Below are 20,362 nucleotides of genomic sequence, written 5' to 3'. Positions count from 1 at the left end.
CTCTTTGTTTTCATTGTATATTTTTCGTTTATTTTTACATTAGTGTTAATTGTGATATTTCTTTCCCTATCATAAAATAGTATTTTAACCCTTATAATTTAAAGTATAATGGTAACCTAAATTATTAAAAAAATAACATTAAATAGGATAATGTTAATATTTTTGTTAATATTATCAATTAAGTATTTACAAATCGTAAAAAATAACCAAACATGAAAATATTTAATGTATTATAAAACATATCTATTTAGTTAAAAATGTAATACATAGGCTAACAAGTGCAAGTCAACTAACGTACGCCTAATGTACTTGTGGCTTCTAAATTAAATATAATAAAAATATGGTTTCCTAAATTTTGTAACCCCGATGTTCTTTAATACAATTAATCTGTTAATTTATTAAATAAGTGCATTGGCATTAATTCACGGTTAATAATGAAATTAAAATCGATTTATATCGAGAGATCTTCATAATCGAACGATATGTTTAATATATATATATAGTACATAATTAGCCTCTGTTACTTTGTTATTAAAAATAATTATTAAGTAATAAGTATACAGAACGTAAAAATCAATCAATATTAAGGAATAAAAAATGTATTTATTGTATTAGTTAACAGGAGTCAAGGAACTTTGCAAGAATACGACCTATTTTCCCGGTAGTTTATTTTGAGATTTCTGTTATTTTCAACGCTGTGCCGGATTAATAATCTGATTTTTCTAGAGCGGCTTCAATTATTGAACATCCGGCAGTGTTCTATTTTTTATGACAAAAAGTTTTTGACTTGGAGAAATCAACAGTCTTTAGTTAGTCATACATATATTGTACATTGAGACCCACTTCCTAATTATTTACTACAGCTCATTAAAGATATTATTATAATTTGAAAGATTATAATAACAAATAACATTTTAGACGAGAGAAATATTATTCCTTTATACTGTGCAAGGCAAGCAACAAGATTGATAGAAAAATGCAAAACATAGCAAAAATGATAACAGAGCAACTAAGAAATCCCAGTGAGTTAGATATCAGCTTGAGGATGGAATTTGGGCCATTTGAAACAGTTCATAAATGGAAAAGGATGTCTGAATGTTATGAATTTGTAGGGGCAAGGTAAGCAGGGTCACAATAGTAATGCAGTGTATAGAATTCATCAAATATATATAGATTGTATTATTTTTGATAGAAAAATTATTGTAATTTTTCATTTATATCCACTTCAGTTTGTTTTATTGCACTTTCACATAATTTTAGACGAAGTAAGCACACAGCAGTAGCATATAAAGACGCAATATATGTATTTGGTGGAGACAATGGGAAGTCTATGTTGAATGATCTGATTAGATTTGATATAAGAGAGAAGTCTTGGACTAAAACTGGAGGCATGGGGACGCCACCAGCCCCAAGATATCACCATTCAGCTGTAGTAAGTGATGGATTAAAAATGTTATAATTAAATCATTTAAATATACTAACAAAAATAATTAATTGAGAAACTAAAAAAGTGCTATCTAATGTATGTTTTTAAGAATCTTTATTATGAACAGGTGCATAGATCTTCAATGTTTGTGTTCGGTGGATACACCGGGGATATATTGGCCAATTCTAATCTGACAAATAAAAATGATCTCTTTGAATACAAATTTCAAAGTGCTCAATGGGTACAATGGAAATTTACTGGCCAGTAAGTAAATATAAATGACAGTAACACACTATTTTATTTATGAATGTCATTTTTTTTTTGTGTTACGATTTCTTTTGCTAAGACAATTATTTAAAAAATTAAGACGAAAAAGAATTCAAGAAGGTTCTATACTCTGTTAAGTATAGTTGTATTTTATATGAACCCTTGTGCGCTATCCAAATTTTATATGAATATTCATAAAATGCAATATTGTTTTACATAAAACACTTAAATTATTGTATATTTTATATGAGAATTGCCAAAACCTAAATATTAGCAAGAAGAATTTTTTTTTTCTTTACTACTACATTTAAAGCTTTGTATTTATTTGTATGTTCAAGGTATGTTCAGAGCAATTTCTAAATCTTTTAACAGAGAGCCTGTGCCTCGTTCTGCACATGGAGCAGCTGTGTATGATGATAAATTGTGGATATTTGCCGGCTATGATGGTAATGCGAGGTTAAATGACATGTGGACTATAAATCTAGTGGTAAATCAAAAAATACTTTATGTTCATAATGTAACCGTGAAAGGAATTAATTTGTATTATGTTCTCGCAGGGTGAAAATCATCAATGGGAAAGGATAGAACAAAAAGGTGAATGTCCACCCACCTGTTGTAATTTCCCAGTTGCTGTGGCCCGTGGGAAGATGTTTGTTTTCAGCGGACAAAGCGGTGCTAAGATCACCAATGCACTGTTCCAATTCGACTTCGAGACGCATACGTGAGATTCGATTTGCCTGCAAACATTTTTGTTTAATTAGAGTCTGTAGGTTGTATTAGTATTAATTAACAGTTGGAGTCGTGTATGCACCGAACACCTGCTACGTAGCGCTGGACCAGCTCCCGCCCGCCGATACGGTCACGTGATGCTGCACCATGCGAGACATCTCTACGTATTCGGCGGCGCCGCTGACAGTACTCTGCCCTCCGACTTGCACTGCTACGACCTTGATACGCAGATGTGGTGAGCTATTTATGAGTAATGGTCGTAAAAATCAAGTCATACCTACATTTGTATATTGTCCTGCTGTTATTCTCAGGTCCGTTGTACATCCGGCGCCGGATTCTCAAATCCCTTCCGGTCGGCTATTCCACGCAGGTGCGGTGGTGGAAGACGCCATGTACATTTTCGGCGGCACCGTCGACAACAACGTGCGGAGCGGCGATCTGTATAGATTTCAAGTAATTATTACAAATGATTTATTTATAATAAACACCTATAACAAGCCATTAAAATAGACAATGATATATTAAAGAAAGGTACATACACGGAATTAATAGTCTTTGAATCGTGTCTGAAGCGATCTTGCACGCTTCCAAGATCTGTTCATTTTCATTGCAATCTATCTAACAATCTATTAATGACCTAGAATATCTATTGGCTTCTAGATATCGTAATCTTATTGCATCTCTCGTTTGAAGTCTTCCCAGCAAATGATTTTTATAGTTGGGTCAGATATTCATCACCCAACAAAATAACTTCAACCTAACACTACTGGGATTTTTGTTTTTTATAATTGATTGTTACTGAATCAGTTAGAGTTTATGTTCGTTGTGTCCTCTGTACTGAAACTGATCAATAGTTTCACATATACATATAAGACCTCCTTTCTAAATCAATTTGTCAACCTCTTTTTATAAAATCTTTTTATTTCTTATCTGTCCTAAATTCTCATGCGCTGTTTAGTTATATCGTTCTTAATGATGTGTTTCGAGTGTTTTCTATCCGTATCAGTGAGACGTAATTCAAAGTCTTGGTAACAGGAAATTTGATAGAAATATTTCTTGTTAACGATAAATTCTTTCAGTGGTTTATACACAGAATAAGCAAATGCGACAGTCACAGTAATCGTGCATTACATTCATTTCGATTCCGAATTTGTCGGGTTTGTTTAGAGCTAATAAAGGTTTAAGAATGGTCAGAAAACGAATCACGAAAAGGATACGCCGTCTCGCTCTCGCACATAATACACGACGTCACGGTTCCGTGAAAGCCGAGCGGTTAGGCTTCCGAGTAATCTCCGAAGCTGCGGTATATTTGGCAAATTGTATTTACTTATGTGACAATGTCCCGCCACTTAGTCGCTGCCATTGTAACTTAATAGGTCAATATTGATATAGCGTAGACAGATAATGCTTAGGGATGTGCCGGTTTAGACTAGATATTAAAAAAAAAAAAAGTTATCGACGTTTCATTCGTAAAGTATAGAGAGATTAAAAAATTAACTTCCTAAATCTTTTAGACTTTTTGTGTTTTAATTTTCACGCATTTTCATATATATTTCGATGAAGAATTTATACTTGTTTTAAAAAAAAAAAAAAAATTTTTAATTTCAGTCCAAATTTAAAAATAGCTTAGTTGTGTTATAAAAATAAAACTTTGGACAATCTTTGCCAAATATTCTTACGTCTTTCAATCTTAACGAGGTTTTGTTGAGAATTTTTTAAAGAAAGCAAAGGTTTCTTGGAGCCAATTATTTCAATACTTCTGAGTGATAAGTATGTATATATTCAGACACTAGTTCGATTTCCTATTGTATTATATTCCTATTTTGTCTTTCAAGTGGCTAATTAGTTGCAACAGCGTTTTTTTGGCGACTTACTGATGAATTAAAATTTTGATGAAATTTGGGTAGTAACAAAGCAGTTGGAGTGGAGATGAATGATGGAATTAACTATCCAAATTTTTTTAACATAGATTTCCTGATACTTTACGTGTAAATAAACACATTAACACGTCACTCCTGACGTTCATATAACAAAAAATTTAAATAAAAACTAATTTAGTAAACGCTAAAGTTATATAAGTATAATAACCGATACAGAGAGTTTACGACAAAATGTTAGGGTTTCTGACGTGGAACGGAATGACCTGAAATTGCGTTTCGCCCTTTTGTCTTTAGTTTTATGAAATAATACACACATGTCACTTATATTAAAGGTGTTTATGTCATAAATTCGTTTCAGCTTTAATAATATCACAGAGATAAGCTATGCATTAACATGGATAATTATATGGACTAATTAATTGGGAATAAAATTTATATTAACCTATAACACTTTCGGCTTACTAGCTCTCCAACTATCCCCGTTGCACTTTGCACGACGATTTCGGACGGATTCTTCGGTCGCAGCAGTTCTGCGACGTGACGCTGCTGTTGGGTGGCGACCAGGTCGCGTTTTACGCCCACCAGGCTATGCTGGCCGCTCGTTCGCAATACCTACGGATCAAAATAAAGTGAGCCCTACAGCTTTTCAATAATTTATCACATATGTCACTCGTCAGCACCAGTTGTACGTGACCTGTGATTAGATCAGGCGAAAATTCATCTCTTTTTTTTATTTCAATATAAAAATCTCGAGACGTATAGGATAGTAATATTGCAATGTGTGAAAACATATTAAGGAAATGTTTTGAATTATAATTGTGTGATAAGGGAAGCCAAAGAGGATCTAGCGAGACGTATCGCCGCTGGTGAAGAAGAGGCTGCCGAGGAGTTCTCATACAAATCAACGCCTCAGTTGACTGTGAAGTTACCAGAAGCTACCCCAGAAGCCTTCAGGATGGTACTGAATTATATTTACACAGACAGGATCGATCCAACAGAAAAGGGTGAGGCGGTACACGCGAGTCGATTGAAATAAATTTATAGCAATTATAATAATTATATAAAAACCACCCTCCAATTAATTCAATACTTGCCATTCGATGAAGCAAATTCTTATTGAATGCCGATCATTGTATTAATATGAATGTCACAAATAATTCCTCCAAAGGGTAACACATAATATTAAGGTTATTATACAATATTGTGCGTATATCGTCATATATATAGCATTAATTTTTTGATCTATTGTTATCTAATCCCGAGTTATTGGTACATACTAGACGAGAACCCGGCATCGCCCGCCACCATCTTGCTAGTGATGGAAGTTCTACGGCTGGCACTGCGTCTGAACATACCACGTCTCAGAGGTCTCTGCGCACGTTTCCTCCGAGCTAATCTCTGCTACAGCAACGTCCTGCAAGCACTGCACGCTGCCCACCACGCTAACCTTATCTGCATAAAGGAATACTGTCTCAGGTGACCAACAAACACTACTTAAGCAACCATAGTCCAGATATATATATATAGAGTGTTCAGGACCAAATTTAACTTACCAGAAACAGAAACACATCTACATAAAAACCTTTCAGTTAGAACGACTTAAATTAATTGTTTTGTTCATAAAACTTGTCATCGAGCTGATAGTATATGTTCTTATGTAATCTAGATTCGTGGTCAAGGAGTACAACTTCACAGCGATCGTGATGTCGTCGGAGTTCGAGCAAATGGACCAGCGTCTGATGGTTGAAGTGATAAGACGGAGACAGCAGCCGCTCCATAAACTGACTGCCAACAACGAGCACGAGGAGGAGGTCGTCGGTAGGTTTATATACAGGGTGGTTCTATTAAACAAAAGATCACCATATACAGGTTGGATCATATTCATAATACATAGTTTGTATGTAGAGAAATTCATATAGATTATATTTGTTTTATATTATATACATAATGATGAAATTATTATTATGTTATAGTATATTTTTTTAAAAAAGAACATAAAATTTGGTATCCTTCGAAGTTTATGAAAAAAAAAAACATTTTCACCGATATTGTTAACAAAATTTATTGACAATTATGTACTCACTTTAGATTACACTACTGTTTTATAGTTATATCCCATATAATTGTATTCCTTTAGTATTTTTAATTAAGTTATAACTCCCCTCCACCCCCAGATTACTATCAATTTAGTATACCTATATGATAAAAATATATGTGGTGTCTCAACAGGTACAACGTTAGAACAGGATATGTGTGTGTTAGTGAGCGGCGGTGGACACGAACTGGCTGATGTCAAGCTGAGGGTAGGGTGTGCTATGAGACCAGCTCACAGGTCGATACTGGCCGCCAGGGCTTCCTACTTTGAAGCCATGTTCAGATCCTTTTCACCGCAGGACAATGTTGTTAACGTGAGTTTGACAACCCTGACACTGTGTTGTTTTGATTTAAAGATTTTGATCTTCATATGTTTTAGAATAAAATTTATCTCTTTAATGTATTAAACGAATCTAGTGTAGAATATAATAGTTTACTACTAAGGCTCAATGAGTCTTAAGATAGAGATATATAATGTAGGGAGAGCAATCTATAATATCCCTATTTTAATTCAATGTCAATGACCTTACTAGAAGTTTGCTCTGTCACAACACACGAGCATTTCATTAAAAAATATTCGCACATTATAGCATTCACGTTGGTTGTGTCGTTTAAGGATGCAGACTTGTGGTTGTCACAATTAAATTAATTACTCAAATCTCATATTCATTTAAACTTATGGTATAGTTGAAAAACTTTTATAAAATGACGTACGATTAATACATATATATAATACGTAATATTTTATTTTTCGACAGATCCAAATATGTGACACGGTACCGTCGGAGGAAGCGTTCGATTCACTACTAAGGTACATCTACTACGGCGACACCAATATGCCTACAGAAGATTCACTCTATCTATTCCAGGCGCCTATATACTATGGTATGTAGAAAATAAGCAAACACATAATATACTATATGTTTATTGATATCTAAGACAATATCGTCCCCAGGTTTCACAAACAACCGACTGCAGGTGTTCTGCAAACATAATCTGCAAAGCAATGTCACTCCGGAAAATGTGGTCGCTATCCTACAAGCGGCGGACAGAATGAGGGCAGCCGACATTAAAGAATACGCCCTCAAAATGATCGTACATCACTTCCAACTGGTAATAACTAATTTAAAACCAATCTCATCTGCATTTAAGATGAATTTTGATTACATTTACAATTTCAAATAAAGCATTGAAAAATAACCCATTATTATGACGTCACGCTAACTTGGACACAATTAGTCTGGTTGTAAAAAAAAATATTGGTGTTTATTTTTCTCTATATTTGAGACGGTTATTTATATAACAAGATGGCAGGTACAGGTGTAATAAAAGTTTGATATATATACATATTTACATATCAGTGGATGATGATAAAAACAAATAATTCGAATTCCATTAATAATGTTCTTAAGCACCTTCAGTAGGGGTGAGGTTTGAGTCCTAATTCATAATTCACAGGTAGCTCGTCAGGAAGTTATCAAGAATTTAGCCCAGCCCCTACTAGTGGACATTATCTGGGCTCTAGCCGAGGAACCTCAGGCTGATACACCGCTGCCCTTACAGCCACGATCGCTTCCATCGTCGTCCTCAGCAGACACTCTCACCGACGACCCTGATTATATCAAACACAAAAACAATAAATGAAGGTCAATCCGGAAGAGGTCGGGAAGCGGGCAATGGATATAGAGACCGCCCCCTCCCGAGTCCTCAACCGTCAACAGATTCTAAATATTATGAAAATATCACAACATACCAATGGAATTTCTTATGACTTTATCATTGCGGTTATAAGTGTGATAAATTTACAAGCAATTTTGTCTATTGACAATATCAGCTCATATAAAAGCTATATGATATCGGACAATGCCTTTATAATGTGCACATTATAAATGTGTGTCCAGTAGTATAATCCTCAATATATTAAAAGAAATGTGAGATGAAATTCTAAATTTACACTATACATTTATTTGTTTGTAGAATATAATTTAACATTACCAAAGTAAATTATCTATAAAAAAATCATAAATTTAATAAATTATTTAATTTAAGAAAAATATTCTAAATTAGTATTAACTTTACAAATGAGAGATTCTAAATATTTATAAGTTAAATAATCACTCAAATAGTTCTAAATTAATATAGAATATATTATATTAAGGCAATAAATTATTTATAATGGAACTTATATTTTGTCCAAGAAATATTTCTTTTATATTGTTGTTAAGAATTAACTGAGCCATAATTAGTTTAAAATGTATGCTCCGAAGTCGCTTTAACACAAAATTGTGTATCTAGAATGAGACTTAAAAACTATGTCTTTTAAAAAAGATTGTGCAATTAAAAATCTAAACTTTTATGGAATTGAATTTAGTTGTTTTTGTTAGCTTTACAAAGATATTATAGAATAAATGTAAATAATAATATCGCAAATTGTACTTTCGCAATAAAATTCAGATTGTATACAGATTGACAATAATGCAAAGTATAAACGTACCTTACTATTTACTTGGCAATACAGAATACCAATAAAATATAGCAATACAGAATACAATAAATTTTTAAGAAAATAAAATGTCGGTTTTTAAATAAAAGAGTATTGTAAATGTTAAGGAGATTTAATCAAATTAACATTATAATTACTAATAAATTAAATTGATATAACACATTTTGTATATATTTTATTCATACTTGTGTTTGATGTCCTTCCATAGTTTCTGAAAAAAAAAAAGCATATGGTCAGAGGTGACGATTTCAGTCAGCTGGAAAATTACGTGAGGCTAAAAATGTTGTTAAATAGCTACATCTATTACTGTTTTCACATTGACACACTAAACTTGTTGTGAACAGATGAAGTGAAAGGTTATATTTCTTGAAATTCACTGTTGTATTAATAAAAGGGATGATGGGATGAAAAACCCTTAGAAATAAATAATTAATTAATATACGATGGTAAAACCAGACTATAATGAAACTTATCAAGTCATAGAAAATTACATAATACTTACGCCCTTGTTTACGCTTTCGAAGATTGATACCGATATTACTTCGAAAGCTCTTTCGAAGAAAAAGGCTCCGCCCGTAACTGCTACAGCAAAAGTAGACGTTTTCTTAAAAACATTACGATTTAACGTGGCCCAAAGCGACATTTTGATGATTTTTCGAGAATCCGACTCTGACTCGTTCTAAATCAAGAGTGCAGTCCGCAGATGTCAATGTTCAGTGACAGTAAGGAAACGAAATTGCCATGATAATTAAAAAAAAATTACAGTATGTGACTATTTTTTATTTCTACAATAAAGTGTTAAGCCATATTTTGTTGTACGTTAAAAATAATATTATATATTAAATTTTTTTGAAAGTTAAACAACAAACATAAGGAAATATTACACGATAAACATTATCGATACTACCAATTGTAAATTGCTTTTAATGCAAACTACCAAAATTAATAATTTGAAAGCATTTGCGATTATTTTCAAAATAATTAAAGTGAAAGATTCTAATAACCAATTTATTGAGACTGTTCTCAAACCATCAACAAAAAATAATTACAATGTCCAATTTTAATTCAAATATCAGTTATTGTATATTATACATATGAAAAAATTTCAATTTTTTAATAACATTTATTGTTGGGTAATAAAATATTTGGTTAGTTGGTAATAAAATATATATTCTATAGTTTTATAATCTGTGTTGGAAGGAGAATTGAAATTACATTTATTGATCCTTTCTTTCCCAACAACAGAATACCCATTCACTATATTATGTTGAATTTTATGAAAATTTACTAAGAGTGAATAAACAGCATGCTCAATTGACAAGCCGTTGAAACAATACTTTCCTAAAAACTATTCTGCTTAATAATTAAATTAAAATATTTTTCTATTGAATAACATAAACCAAATATACCTAGTTACCGTTTATGACGTGACGTCAATGACGTCCATAACTCATAAGTCTATCCCAAGCCTTCACACGCTGGATGTACCTCTACTGCTTCTCGCACTCTCGATAACAATCGAAAGAATTCAATATTTGAACATTCTGGTGACGAACAAGGTGTAACATACTATTAAATAAATTATTTTATCTCAGCGCTTCTGTCATACACCTCTATTTTCACCAGCACTTCCCCTTAATCGGCGGTTGTAAAATTAATATGTTTAAAGCAATTGAGTCAAAAAATTTAAGAAAATATCATTGTTGTAAATTTGAAAGTCTTTATTATTGATTTCTTCTTTGATCATAAGTAAGAACTTTAGACCTACGGCGAACTTAATGCTAAATGCCTTCTCTGCAATCTAACTTGCAGAATGTAGAGAAAAGAAAAATTTGGACTAAAACACAATCAAAAATATGAACTAAAAAAATATGTAACGAAATATTCATAAGTTATTTATACTGGACAAAAAATAAATAAAAAGAGACCTAGATAAAGTCAACAATATCCTATCATTCACTAAATCTTCTCTAGCCTAGATTTGTATGCCTCTAAGATTAATATGCGTAACACCGTTTCTAAACGGAATTTATCCCATTCATAGACTGACTTTTTCATAAGTAGAATTCTTATATCATTGTAGGACAGTAAGGTTTACAACGTATATATGAAGTATGAAGTAACTAAGAGAGAATTTAACATTTCGCAAGAAAATGACATTCGCAATAAGCAGTAAAAGGTTTTGTGATGAAGACAATCTCAAAATATACCTTTTGAGATCAGAAACTATTAAACATAACATGGTAAAAACATAGAGGTCAGAATAAAAGAGTGCTTAGTATTAGCTAAGCAACAAACGAGACATAATTTAGTTTTTTAATATTGCATTAAATAGTTTTTTTGAAAAGATTAGTAATAATTGAACTAAATACTGATTATTATAGTTTATTTTTATAAGCTACTAAAAAAGGATAGAGGTAATGACAAAATAATACATGTCTAGTATAATAAAACACGTGGTTAATTCTGGGCAAAATATATCATCTATTTACATTTTAAAATGCTCATAAGAACAATATACATAAATTAAAATGAGTACCAAATCAAACAAAATGCTGTGTACTATTAGACCGGCGGCTTATACTTGCTGGAAATTGAAAACTTTCAATATATGAAATATAATTTGACATTGAACTCTACAGCCAGCCTAATAATAGAGTACAAGAATAAACGGAATGATGTAAATTTTTATAATAATCATATTAATTCATATCAATGAGTACACACATTTACATATACAAAATCAATTTATATCTAAACATCATCTCGATATTAAGACTATTTTGGTATTCCATACTACATGTTACCATACTTGAACAGAACAAATTTTATTATACACACCATATATCCGACTCGAATACAGTGCATGTTCCCAAAATTATCGTATTACACTATGGTTCAGTAATTAAATTGAGTGTTAACATAGCAGTGTAAATTGTATATTGCTAGCCATATTGATAATGCAAAATAAACCTAACAGTTTTCTACAAAGAAAAAAAAAAAACTATGTCCAGAACTTTTTAAAAATGCGTTACCAAAATGCAGCATCAAATATAATTGATTTTGAATACCTTTATATCTATTAGAAAGTATATTCCATGTTACATTTGGAAATTTCTAGCTCTTCCTCAAGAACACTGGCTATCTGTATAAAAGATAACCAAGTCAATAAAGAATCCAGCAAATGTATTAATTCATCATAAATCATAAGAGATTATATGTTAATTAATTAATAAAATATAATACTTTTACATAAACACATTTATATAATACTACTCTCGTCATTAGAATCTGTGATGACCAGTGACCCTACCACACATAGAGATGACAGAAAGGTATCTTATTTGATAATAAAAATAAAATGGTAATTATTTATCAATGAAATTTTTTTAACATTAATTCACTTAAGCAAGCATCTGATCTATTTTAATTTAGACTTTTTTTTTTATTGCGAGAGATATACATATGTTATGTCATAGAGCTTACAATTCCACATTTAAAAAAAAAAAATACGAGTTATGGTATACATTTATATCTAGCAATATCCATATCTTACATCAAACCATCACATAAATTTTGATTATAAGATTACAATTATACACATAAACTATGCATCCATAATAGCCTAATTTAATTTTTGGAGTTAATTCATAATGCTCATTTGGGATTGTAGAAGCCATTGGCTCAACAAAGCAATGGGCTATCAACAGACAGTTATACTTAAAACGACACTGCCATGATAATATTCAATAGAGATCACTTACACACAAGGTACAAAATTCAACTAATTGTAAGACTATTAAGATGTGAAAATACACTTTTGTACCTTACATCAACAGAAGAAGGGTTCTATTTCATTGGTAATAAACAGTTTATGGCCAAGGTACCAGTCCTGCAAGGGTTGTGCAACTTTCTCTCAACATTTGAGCATTATATAAGTGACATCCCCGACTGCCATACCATTAGGTCAGTGGCAACATTTTTTCTTCCCTTTGTGGCTCTTCTTTAAGTTTACTGTGTCGTTTGCTGTTACATTTTGTCTCTCCTTCATTTCCAACTTAGACCTTAGAACCTAAGAAAGAATAATAAAATATTAATTTTTTCTTTCTGCTTTTATTTAGCTTGTCTTATTAAAATTTTATGACATCATAATATAATTATAAAATCATAATATTTATATAGACAAGTAGGTACTTAGAAAACAGGTATTTCAGCTAATTTCACGACAACACCATAAGCAAGTTACACAAACTTTTCCATAGAAATATTGAAAACTATATTTATTTATTTAAGCAGATAGATTGACACTCAGGAATGAAGTTTTTAATTCTCAAGTGTGCAATGAATGATGTCCATTGATCGGGAATGTTAATTGTATAAATACAGTTGCATAGTTTTACCGACATCTTACATTGTAAGGTTACATTGAGTAGATGGTACATGAAGGAAGTCAGATTGTTAGATTTATTTTATAATAAAATTAGTTTGAAGTAATCTTTAGTCATCCTTCAGCCTTCCGTCTGTAGCTAACATAACTCTCATGTGCTTGGAATCAAGCAACTCACTCTCTCTCTCTCTCTCTTACTTTCTATATTTGTGTATCTTTCATTCTCTCTCCCTCAGCTTTGACACAACCTTGTTGGAAGTCGCATGAGAAGTTCACTTCAATAAGTACTTATCATACAGATAACTTTTGAAATTTGTCAAAATATTTTTTTTCATGCCAGTTACTTAATAAAATAGTATTATTTAGGTGAATTTTAAAATAAAAATGGTGTTCTTATTTTATTTCGTATAACAACTATTTTAACATTATTGCAGTCGTTAATTTTTTGGTTCATGTAGATACAAAAAAAAACAAAAAATAGTTACATCATAATTTTAAAAAGACAATTTTATGTTCACAGAAAACTTTTAATAAAAATGCATCAATTCAAATCTTTCTATTTAGCGATCAACCTTAACAGCATGAGTCATACTTAAAATTTTATTACACAGTGAATTCGCTGAAGCATTATAAAGGGAATATATTTTATTTCTTTATTGAATAATTTTAAATTCAGTAGCTTCAACTTGTATGTGTTGCTATATAAAAAAATAAGCCACAATTTTGGTATATCTGAACCTGGTGAAATATTATAAAAAAAGGTACCTACCATTTTTGTAATAGTTAGAAACATTTCCTCTACATTGATGTTTTCTTTAGCACTCGTCTCAAACAATGGTATGTTCATTTGATTTGCAAATCTTTGAGCATCCTCCGTCACAACTACTTTTCTTGATGGACAATCGTTTTTATTACCAACTAAAAACAAAAAAAAAATCAACATAATATTCAATAAATTTTCTACAATAGCAAGAATATCTATTATTGATGTTATTAACATGAGTGTTATTCAGGTGATATTACCAACATGTTATAACATTCTTGGCCTTCAATAAAAATTGAGTATTATTTATAGATGGTTATTGAGAATACATTATTTGTTATCAATACACAATCAACAATTTCTAAATAAATTACACTGAACAATACATGAAGAAATGTAATAACCTATTATAGCTATAAATAGAGTTAAAATTACAAGCTCACCTAGTACTTTGTTGACGACATCACAATTTTGTTCGATCTCGTGCAACCACCTCTTCACATTAGCAAACGACTCCCCATTAGTGACATCGTATACCACGATGACACCGTGAGTCCCTCTATAGTACGTGCTCGTGATCGTTCTAAACCTCTCTTGCCCGGCTGTATCCCATATCTGAAGTTTAACTCTTTCACCATTTATCTCTAAAGTTCTTATTTTGAAATCCACACCGATCGTTGTAATATAACTACCGGAGAAAGTGTTGTCCGCAAAACGGAGAAGGAGACAGCTTTTTCCTACACCTGTAATACAAGAACATCATTTCACACCCTGTTTGAACAGGAAAAGTAGTTGGCAAATCCCAAGATATCACTCGCGAACATAGGCCTCGCCCACTCACCACTGTCACCGATAATCAGCAGTTTAAAAAGATGATCAAACTCGCGGGCCATTTCTTATTATATATGTGTGACAACTCCCCTAACTGGTCATGTGTTTGATGATAATGGTAATAATTGATCGACAACTGCTAGTATCGAAAAAATAGATAAACGCATGCCGTAAAACGTTAGCTTGCGTCACTTTACAAAACGTTCGCCATCATTGTCTCTACACTGTTCAACGTTCCGTTTTAAGATTATTTTGTCACAGATACCATAAAAGAAACAAACATTAATGTTTAGGTCAGTTATAAAATTAAAAAGTTTATAATTTATATTTTTCTTGTAAAGATTTACAAATAAATATATGATTAAAATAAGACCTCGATTACATATGTGCTAGATGATTATTACATTCAGCATATTAAAATTTTTAAAGTTTGCCAAAATAATAAACTATAGTCATCTTATATGGTGAGAAATTAAAATATAAATGGAACTTCTTATTTAATTCTGACTATGCGTAATTTGTATCTCTTTTGTCAAAAGTGACGTTTAAAATACTGACTCATGATACAATCATCAATTTCTAGATTTGTCATTACCAAAGAGATAAGTTTAGGTGTGGTAAAACGAGAACAGATATAATTTCCCAAAATAATTATGTCGGCTACTCTAAAACCATATTTGACGGCGGTCCGCCACACTCTTACTTCCGCTATGTGCCTAGAACACTTTTCGTCCCAGGTTGTAGAACGATACAATAAACCAGAAGTGGAAGTGGGAACAAGCAAAGAATTGTTATTAAACCCAGTGATAATTTCACGCAATGTTAATGAGAAAGTTTTGATTGAGTCATCCATTAATTCAATTAGGATAAGTATTATGATTAAACAAGCCGATGAGATTGAAAAGATTTTGTGTAAAAAATTCATGAGGTTCATGATGATGCGAGCGGAAAACTTTATCGTGCTTCGGCGGAAGCCGGTTGATGGTTACCATATCAGTTTCCTGATAACAAATTTCCACACTGAACAAATGTATAAACATAAATTGGTTGACTTTGTTATTTACTTCATGGAAGAAATTGATAAAGAAATCAGTGAAATGAAATTAGCGGTCAATGCGCGTGCCAGAATTTGTTCAGAAGAATTTTTGAAGAGATTTTGAATAAATTTTCCAAAATATATACTGAATAATAATTCTCATCATGTACTGTAGCCCTATTTCTTGTGCTGGATTTCTCTGCATGAAGGTGACAAGATATTCCATTTTAAGTGAGATAAGTTTTTTGCTTTATTATTCATTATGTTTCATGGGGGCCTATCTGGTGAATAATCAATGGCTTCACATACAGGAGTAGTATAAGCAACCTGGAGTCGGCTTTGTCAAAGTTAAAAATCAATTGAATGTATTGCAATGCACTGACATAATATTGAACTTTTGCATTTATGTGTGTGGTAATTTAAGTGATTTGAAAATGTTTTTAATTTATAACAGTAGAAGCAAATTATCTGCTAGATAAAAGCATATATACCATATAAATTTCAGAGGAAAATTGTGTGAAATTTGTTTTTAAATACTTCATATGTTGTGGTTTATTTTTGTATCAGCAAAAACAATACCCACTGAATGCCACACAACTGTACTGGCAATCTTATAATTAAATCAATATTTGAAATGTATAACCATAATATTGTATGAGACTGTCAGCTATTTACATTGTAGCATTTGTAATAAAAATATTTTTAGTAAATCTGGTCTGATGAATGATCAAAAAATTATGTTTCCATATCCTTGGACGACAAGTTTGTATTCTACTGTAGTTTTGTTCATTGTAATCATAAAATACTTTCTAAGAACAACAAACATTATATTATTAATCCTTTTTTTATGGACAGTTATCCTAAAACCTAATAGGAAAATAATAAAGCCCCTCTTGTAAAACTCGTTTTTTATTATCACCTCAAATGCTCAAACTAAAAGGTTATTTAACATTAAACACAGTGTATGCATGGATATATCAAAATTGTCGAATTTAATAAGGCCTTTAATTAATATACTTAATATTGAATAAATGCTCAACCTTTTGACCACTGCATTCGATGTTAAAACGGGCCTGTCTAAAATCAGCATTAATTTATATGACCATGACCATAATAGCACCATAAATTAAAGTGAAAACTGGCAATTATATTATTATTGTATATATTTATTTTAATTTAAAAGTAAACGTTTTTGATATCCAACAATATTTCGATAACTTTGTGATTGCAGTTTGATGAATGGCAGATGTCAAATGTACACAAAAATGGTGTCTGTATATGTTTAAATTGAAGATATGGTTGTAAACTAGCATCTCAAGCCTTGGACGGAGTTGTACATAAAATAAATATTTTCTCTCATATTTTGGTGTTTTAAAACTTTTTTATTACATGGGAATAATTTAATTTCTATTTTGCAGCAGTCAAAAGGTTTAACAAATATATATTTCTTTTTACATTTACCAATGAACGTAAACAATTTTCAACATATTGGTTAGGAATAACAGTGCAATTTCCATTACATATTTTAATTATATTGAAAGGGTTCATGGGCTATTTTGTAAGTTGAATAGTAAAAAATCTATATAAAAACTACTCAGTTCTTCGACTTGGCAGTACGCAATGTGAAACCCTCCCCTTTAAAGGCTTGGAATGGTTCTGTTTGTACTTCTTCTTTCGCGCTCGGGGGCCTTGAATTTCTGATAAATCTGAGTGTACCAATAACATAGTCGTAATCCGGTATTCCACGAACATATGGCTGTTGAGAAATATTAAATTTTTATTCAATCATTAGAGAAGTACTAGTATTTTAATCACAAAGTCAACATTTAAAGTTAATGTTATTACTTTAATACAATACTCATTAATTTTCTGTGATCATATCGTCTCACCTGTCTGGAATTGGATGCCTGTGGTTCGGATTCACTTTCGCTGGTTAGCTTTTTCTTTTTACCATCAAGCCTGTTCCCTTCACCTCTGAATGCCACAAAACCACTCGGCTCCGGCATCATAGAAGCTGGGTCTTCATCCATGCGACCCATATCCGAGCTACCTTCACCTTTTGTTATATGATCTTCTTCTTTATACCCAACCGGTGGAGCAAACTCAACCTACATCAATTAAGGAATTAATAATTATTGCTATACCTATACACAAAAAATAATATATAATTTTTAACAATTTTTTTTTTTCTCATTAACTAAATTAAATTAGTCACATTTTATACAAGCTGCAGAAAACATATTATTCATTATATTGAAAAAAATATAAATGTATAATATTTAATTTATTATTCTTTTATCGCAAATAATAAATTTTTTTAAGGTTCATTACTATTAATGTTTAATGAAATTAAAAAGAAAGGTATAAGAATGACGAATATACTGCCTCTAATGAATTCTATGAATCGCCTTTGCTTTAATTTCGTTTTATGTTTGTATACAAAATAGTAAAGTACAGAAAATGTATAAATTCCAGTGACATCTCAGCTTATATTCATATTTAAGGGGAATAATCATGTTTATGTAAAAAAAAAAATCTGTTGAAAAAAGCAAATTAAGTTCATCATTGTTAAGGCAAAGACAGTCTGCATAAGAATAACAGATGATAAAGTATACAACAAATGCTTGTACATTTATATAGACTCACAGATTAGTAAACTCCTCACACCATTTCAGATGAAATACATGAGGATTGCCAATTTTATTAAATTAGTTAGAATTTGGAAGTTAAATCAAATAGAAAAATACATGTAGAACTAAATCGCAGATTAAGTTTTTAATTTCTTAGTCAAAAACCCTAAACTAAGGACATGTAGTCACTGGCATAGTCCAGCATTGTCTTAAGCGGGTCACACAAATGCTGAGGAACAAGTTTGGTCAATTCCATGTTCTGGTAATGTTATGTTTATATAGTGTAGACCATTGACAAAAAATTCATTAGTAACAGGAAATGTATATTTAAGTAATTTTCAATGTAAGTATAAATGTCCTTAATTACTTAAATGATTACCGTTAGTCTTGTTTAAAATATTATAACAATAGTTTAAAATATATTACATCTTGTTTCCTTTATTTCTCAATTCTCCATCTTAATTTTTAGGCAATTAGTGGCGAAAATGCCGCAACATTTATGAATCCCAAGGAGATGAGGAATGGCCTAATCGCCTACAAACGAGTTGTTCAATTATATTTACATTTTGATATCACAATCTGACAACTTACATTCATATCACATTCAATAATAATCACAGCGTTTCCGGGTTTCGTCTCCAACACACAGAGTTCATACACTTTAGAATTATACTTTATTGCTATGACATCTCCTGTAGTCAGGCATGAGAAGTTACGCAAACAGTTTTCCAACACTAGAATAAAAAATACATATATAAGAATTATATAATATAAAGTTTCCTACATAATTAAAACACAAATACGGAAAAAAAACATATTGAATCAATATTATTTGAGAAATAAATTAATGTTATGAAACATTTATTTTGTTTTTAAAAGCTTTTTCTCTTCATAAATATTTTTTACTAGAAAATGTATCTGTATAATAATCAACATCATTTTAAACTCTTATGATTGGTAATGACATTATATAAAGTGAAGGTCTCAATGATTATAATCAAAACATGTTTATAGATTGTACCTGCTTTTTGATTGGAAATGTCGAGAAAGTCTTCTGAAAGTGGTTGGAACTTGGAGAATGTAGCAACTGGTAAGGAGACACTCTCTATTTGCACCAGGGTACCTTCTTCTAGTACTAAATTAGCCATCATCTGAAGCAGAGAATTTTATATTTAAGACTAAAATACATCTTGACAAAGTAACATTTGTAAATATGAATAACGAAACTAACCCAGTGTGGCAAATAAACCTTTCCCTCATCAGCAACAAACTCCAAAACACCACAATGTGTAATTCTTTTTGTCTTCTTATTTGTTAACTTGAATATCATTGGGTATTCGATGTTAAGACGAGTTAGCAGCTCCAAAGCTGATGGTGGCATAATAACTAAAAAAATAATTTATAGATAAATCACTTGTTGTGTAGGCTTTTAATTAGGACTTTCTTTTATAATCAAACTTACTTTTTCCTCCCCTTTCAACATCTTGCCTTTCGTTTCCAGGTAGCATAGAAACTGAGTAGCAACGATAGGTCATGTTAAAATTTCTTGCAATTTCATGAAACATATTGAACCCCAACTGAAACTAAATATATATATATGTCATGAGTATCTATTCTTCAAATGCGTACTATTTTTAATACATATTTATTGCTTACCATTTTGGTATTCTTTATTCAAACAATTGACTATTAATAATTGCAAATCATCTGCTACAAAATATCAAAGGGCAGTCAAAACATCCAACTGTCAATGCCAAAAATTGAATAACGTTACATTTTGGTCAACCGATTTTTTTAGACTGTATCTGGCATTAGT

General features: G+C 31.2%; 5 protein-coding genes and 1 long non-coding RNA gene across 6 annotated transcripts; 2 read left to right on the top strand and 4 right to left on the bottom strand.

Annotated features, from left to right (window-relative positions):
• The first annotated feature begins 503 nt into the window (after nt 1–503).
• On the top strand, nt 504–9,572 carry LOC116777647 (leucine-zipper-like transcriptional regulator 1 homolog). The gene is made up of 16 exons (XM_032671310.2): nt 504–661; nt 919–1,119; nt 1,261–1,432; nt 1,554–1,690; nt 2,066–2,180; nt 2,251–2,414; nt 2,487–2,657; nt 2,734–2,875; nt 4,768–4,931; nt 5,131–5,306; nt 5,583–5,778; nt 5,969–6,120; nt 6,532–6,710; nt 7,155–7,281; nt 7,352–7,509; nt 7,855–9,572. The coding sequence occupies exons 2-16, from the start codon at nt 977–979 to the stop codon at nt 8,038–8,040; spliced, it is 2,382 nt and encodes a 793-aa protein (XP_032527201.1). The 5' UTR covers nt 504–661; nt 919–976; the 3' UTR covers nt 8,041–9,572.
• Nucleotides 2,304–4,259, bottom strand: LOC133319951 (uncharacterized). The gene is made up of 3 exons (XR_009753413.1): nt 2,962–4,259; nt 2,704–2,860; nt 2,304–2,430 (listed from the first exon to the last, which is right to left on the bottom strand). It is a non-coding gene; the product is annotated as an uncharacterized LOC133319951 (long non-coding RNA).
• LOC116777446 (cytochrome b-c1 complex subunit 9) lies at nt 8,993–9,542 on the bottom strand. Its single transcript, XM_032670992.2, has 2 exons — nt 9,402–9,542; nt 8,993–9,110 (listed from the first exon to the last, which is right to left on the bottom strand). The coding sequence occupies exons 1-2, from the start codon at nt 9,540–9,542 to the stop codon at nt 9,075–9,077; spliced, it is 177 nt and encodes a 58-aa protein (XP_032526883.1). The 3' UTR covers nt 8,993–9,074.
• Nucleotides 9,573–11,359: 1,787 nt separating the features above from the next.
• On the bottom strand, nt 11,360–15,111 carry LOC116777599 (ras-related protein Rab-35). Its single transcript, XM_032671235.2, has 4 exons — nt 14,891–15,111; nt 14,493–14,792; nt 14,056–14,204; nt 11,360–12,971 (listed from the first exon to the last, which is right to left on the bottom strand). Exons 1-4 carry the CDS (start codon nt 14,940–14,942, stop codon nt 12,867–12,869), a joined length of 606 nt encoding a protein of 201 aa, XP_032527126.1. The 5' UTR covers nt 14,943–15,111; the 3' UTR covers nt 11,360–12,866.
• Nucleotides 15,112–15,449: 338 nt separating this feature from the next.
• On the top strand, nt 15,450–16,817 carry LOC116777457 (actin-related protein 2/3 complex subunit 4). Its single transcript, XM_032671004.2, has one exon. The coding sequence runs from the start codon at nt 15,534–15,536 to the stop codon at nt 16,038–16,040; it is 507 nt and encodes a 168-aa protein (XP_032526895.1). The 5' UTR covers nt 15,450–15,533; the 3' UTR covers nt 16,041–16,817.
• LOC116777456 (ubiquitin fusion degradation protein 1 homolog) lies at nt 16,810–20,351 on the bottom strand. Its single transcript, XM_032671003.2, has 7 exons — nt 20,203–20,351; nt 20,009–20,129; nt 19,778–19,932; nt 19,568–19,697; nt 19,138–19,280; nt 17,806–18,024; nt 16,810–17,672 (listed from the first exon to the last, which is right to left on the bottom strand). Exons 1-7 carry the CDS (start codon nt 20,203–20,205, stop codon nt 17,511–17,513), a joined length of 933 nt encoding a protein of 310 aa, XP_032526894.1. The 5' UTR covers nt 20,206–20,351; the 3' UTR covers nt 16,810–17,510.
• Nucleotides 20,352–20,362: the final 11 nt, after the last annotated feature.

The sequence above is a fragment of the Danaus plexippus genome, chromosome Z (genome assembly GCF_018135715.1).
Source record: "Danaus plexippus chromosome Z, MEX_DaPlex, whole genome shotgun sequence".
NCBI lineage: Eukaryota > Metazoa > Arthropoda > Insecta > Lepidoptera > Nymphalidae > Danaus > Danaus plexippus.
This window is presented reverse-complemented; position numbering and strand designations above follow the sequence as displayed.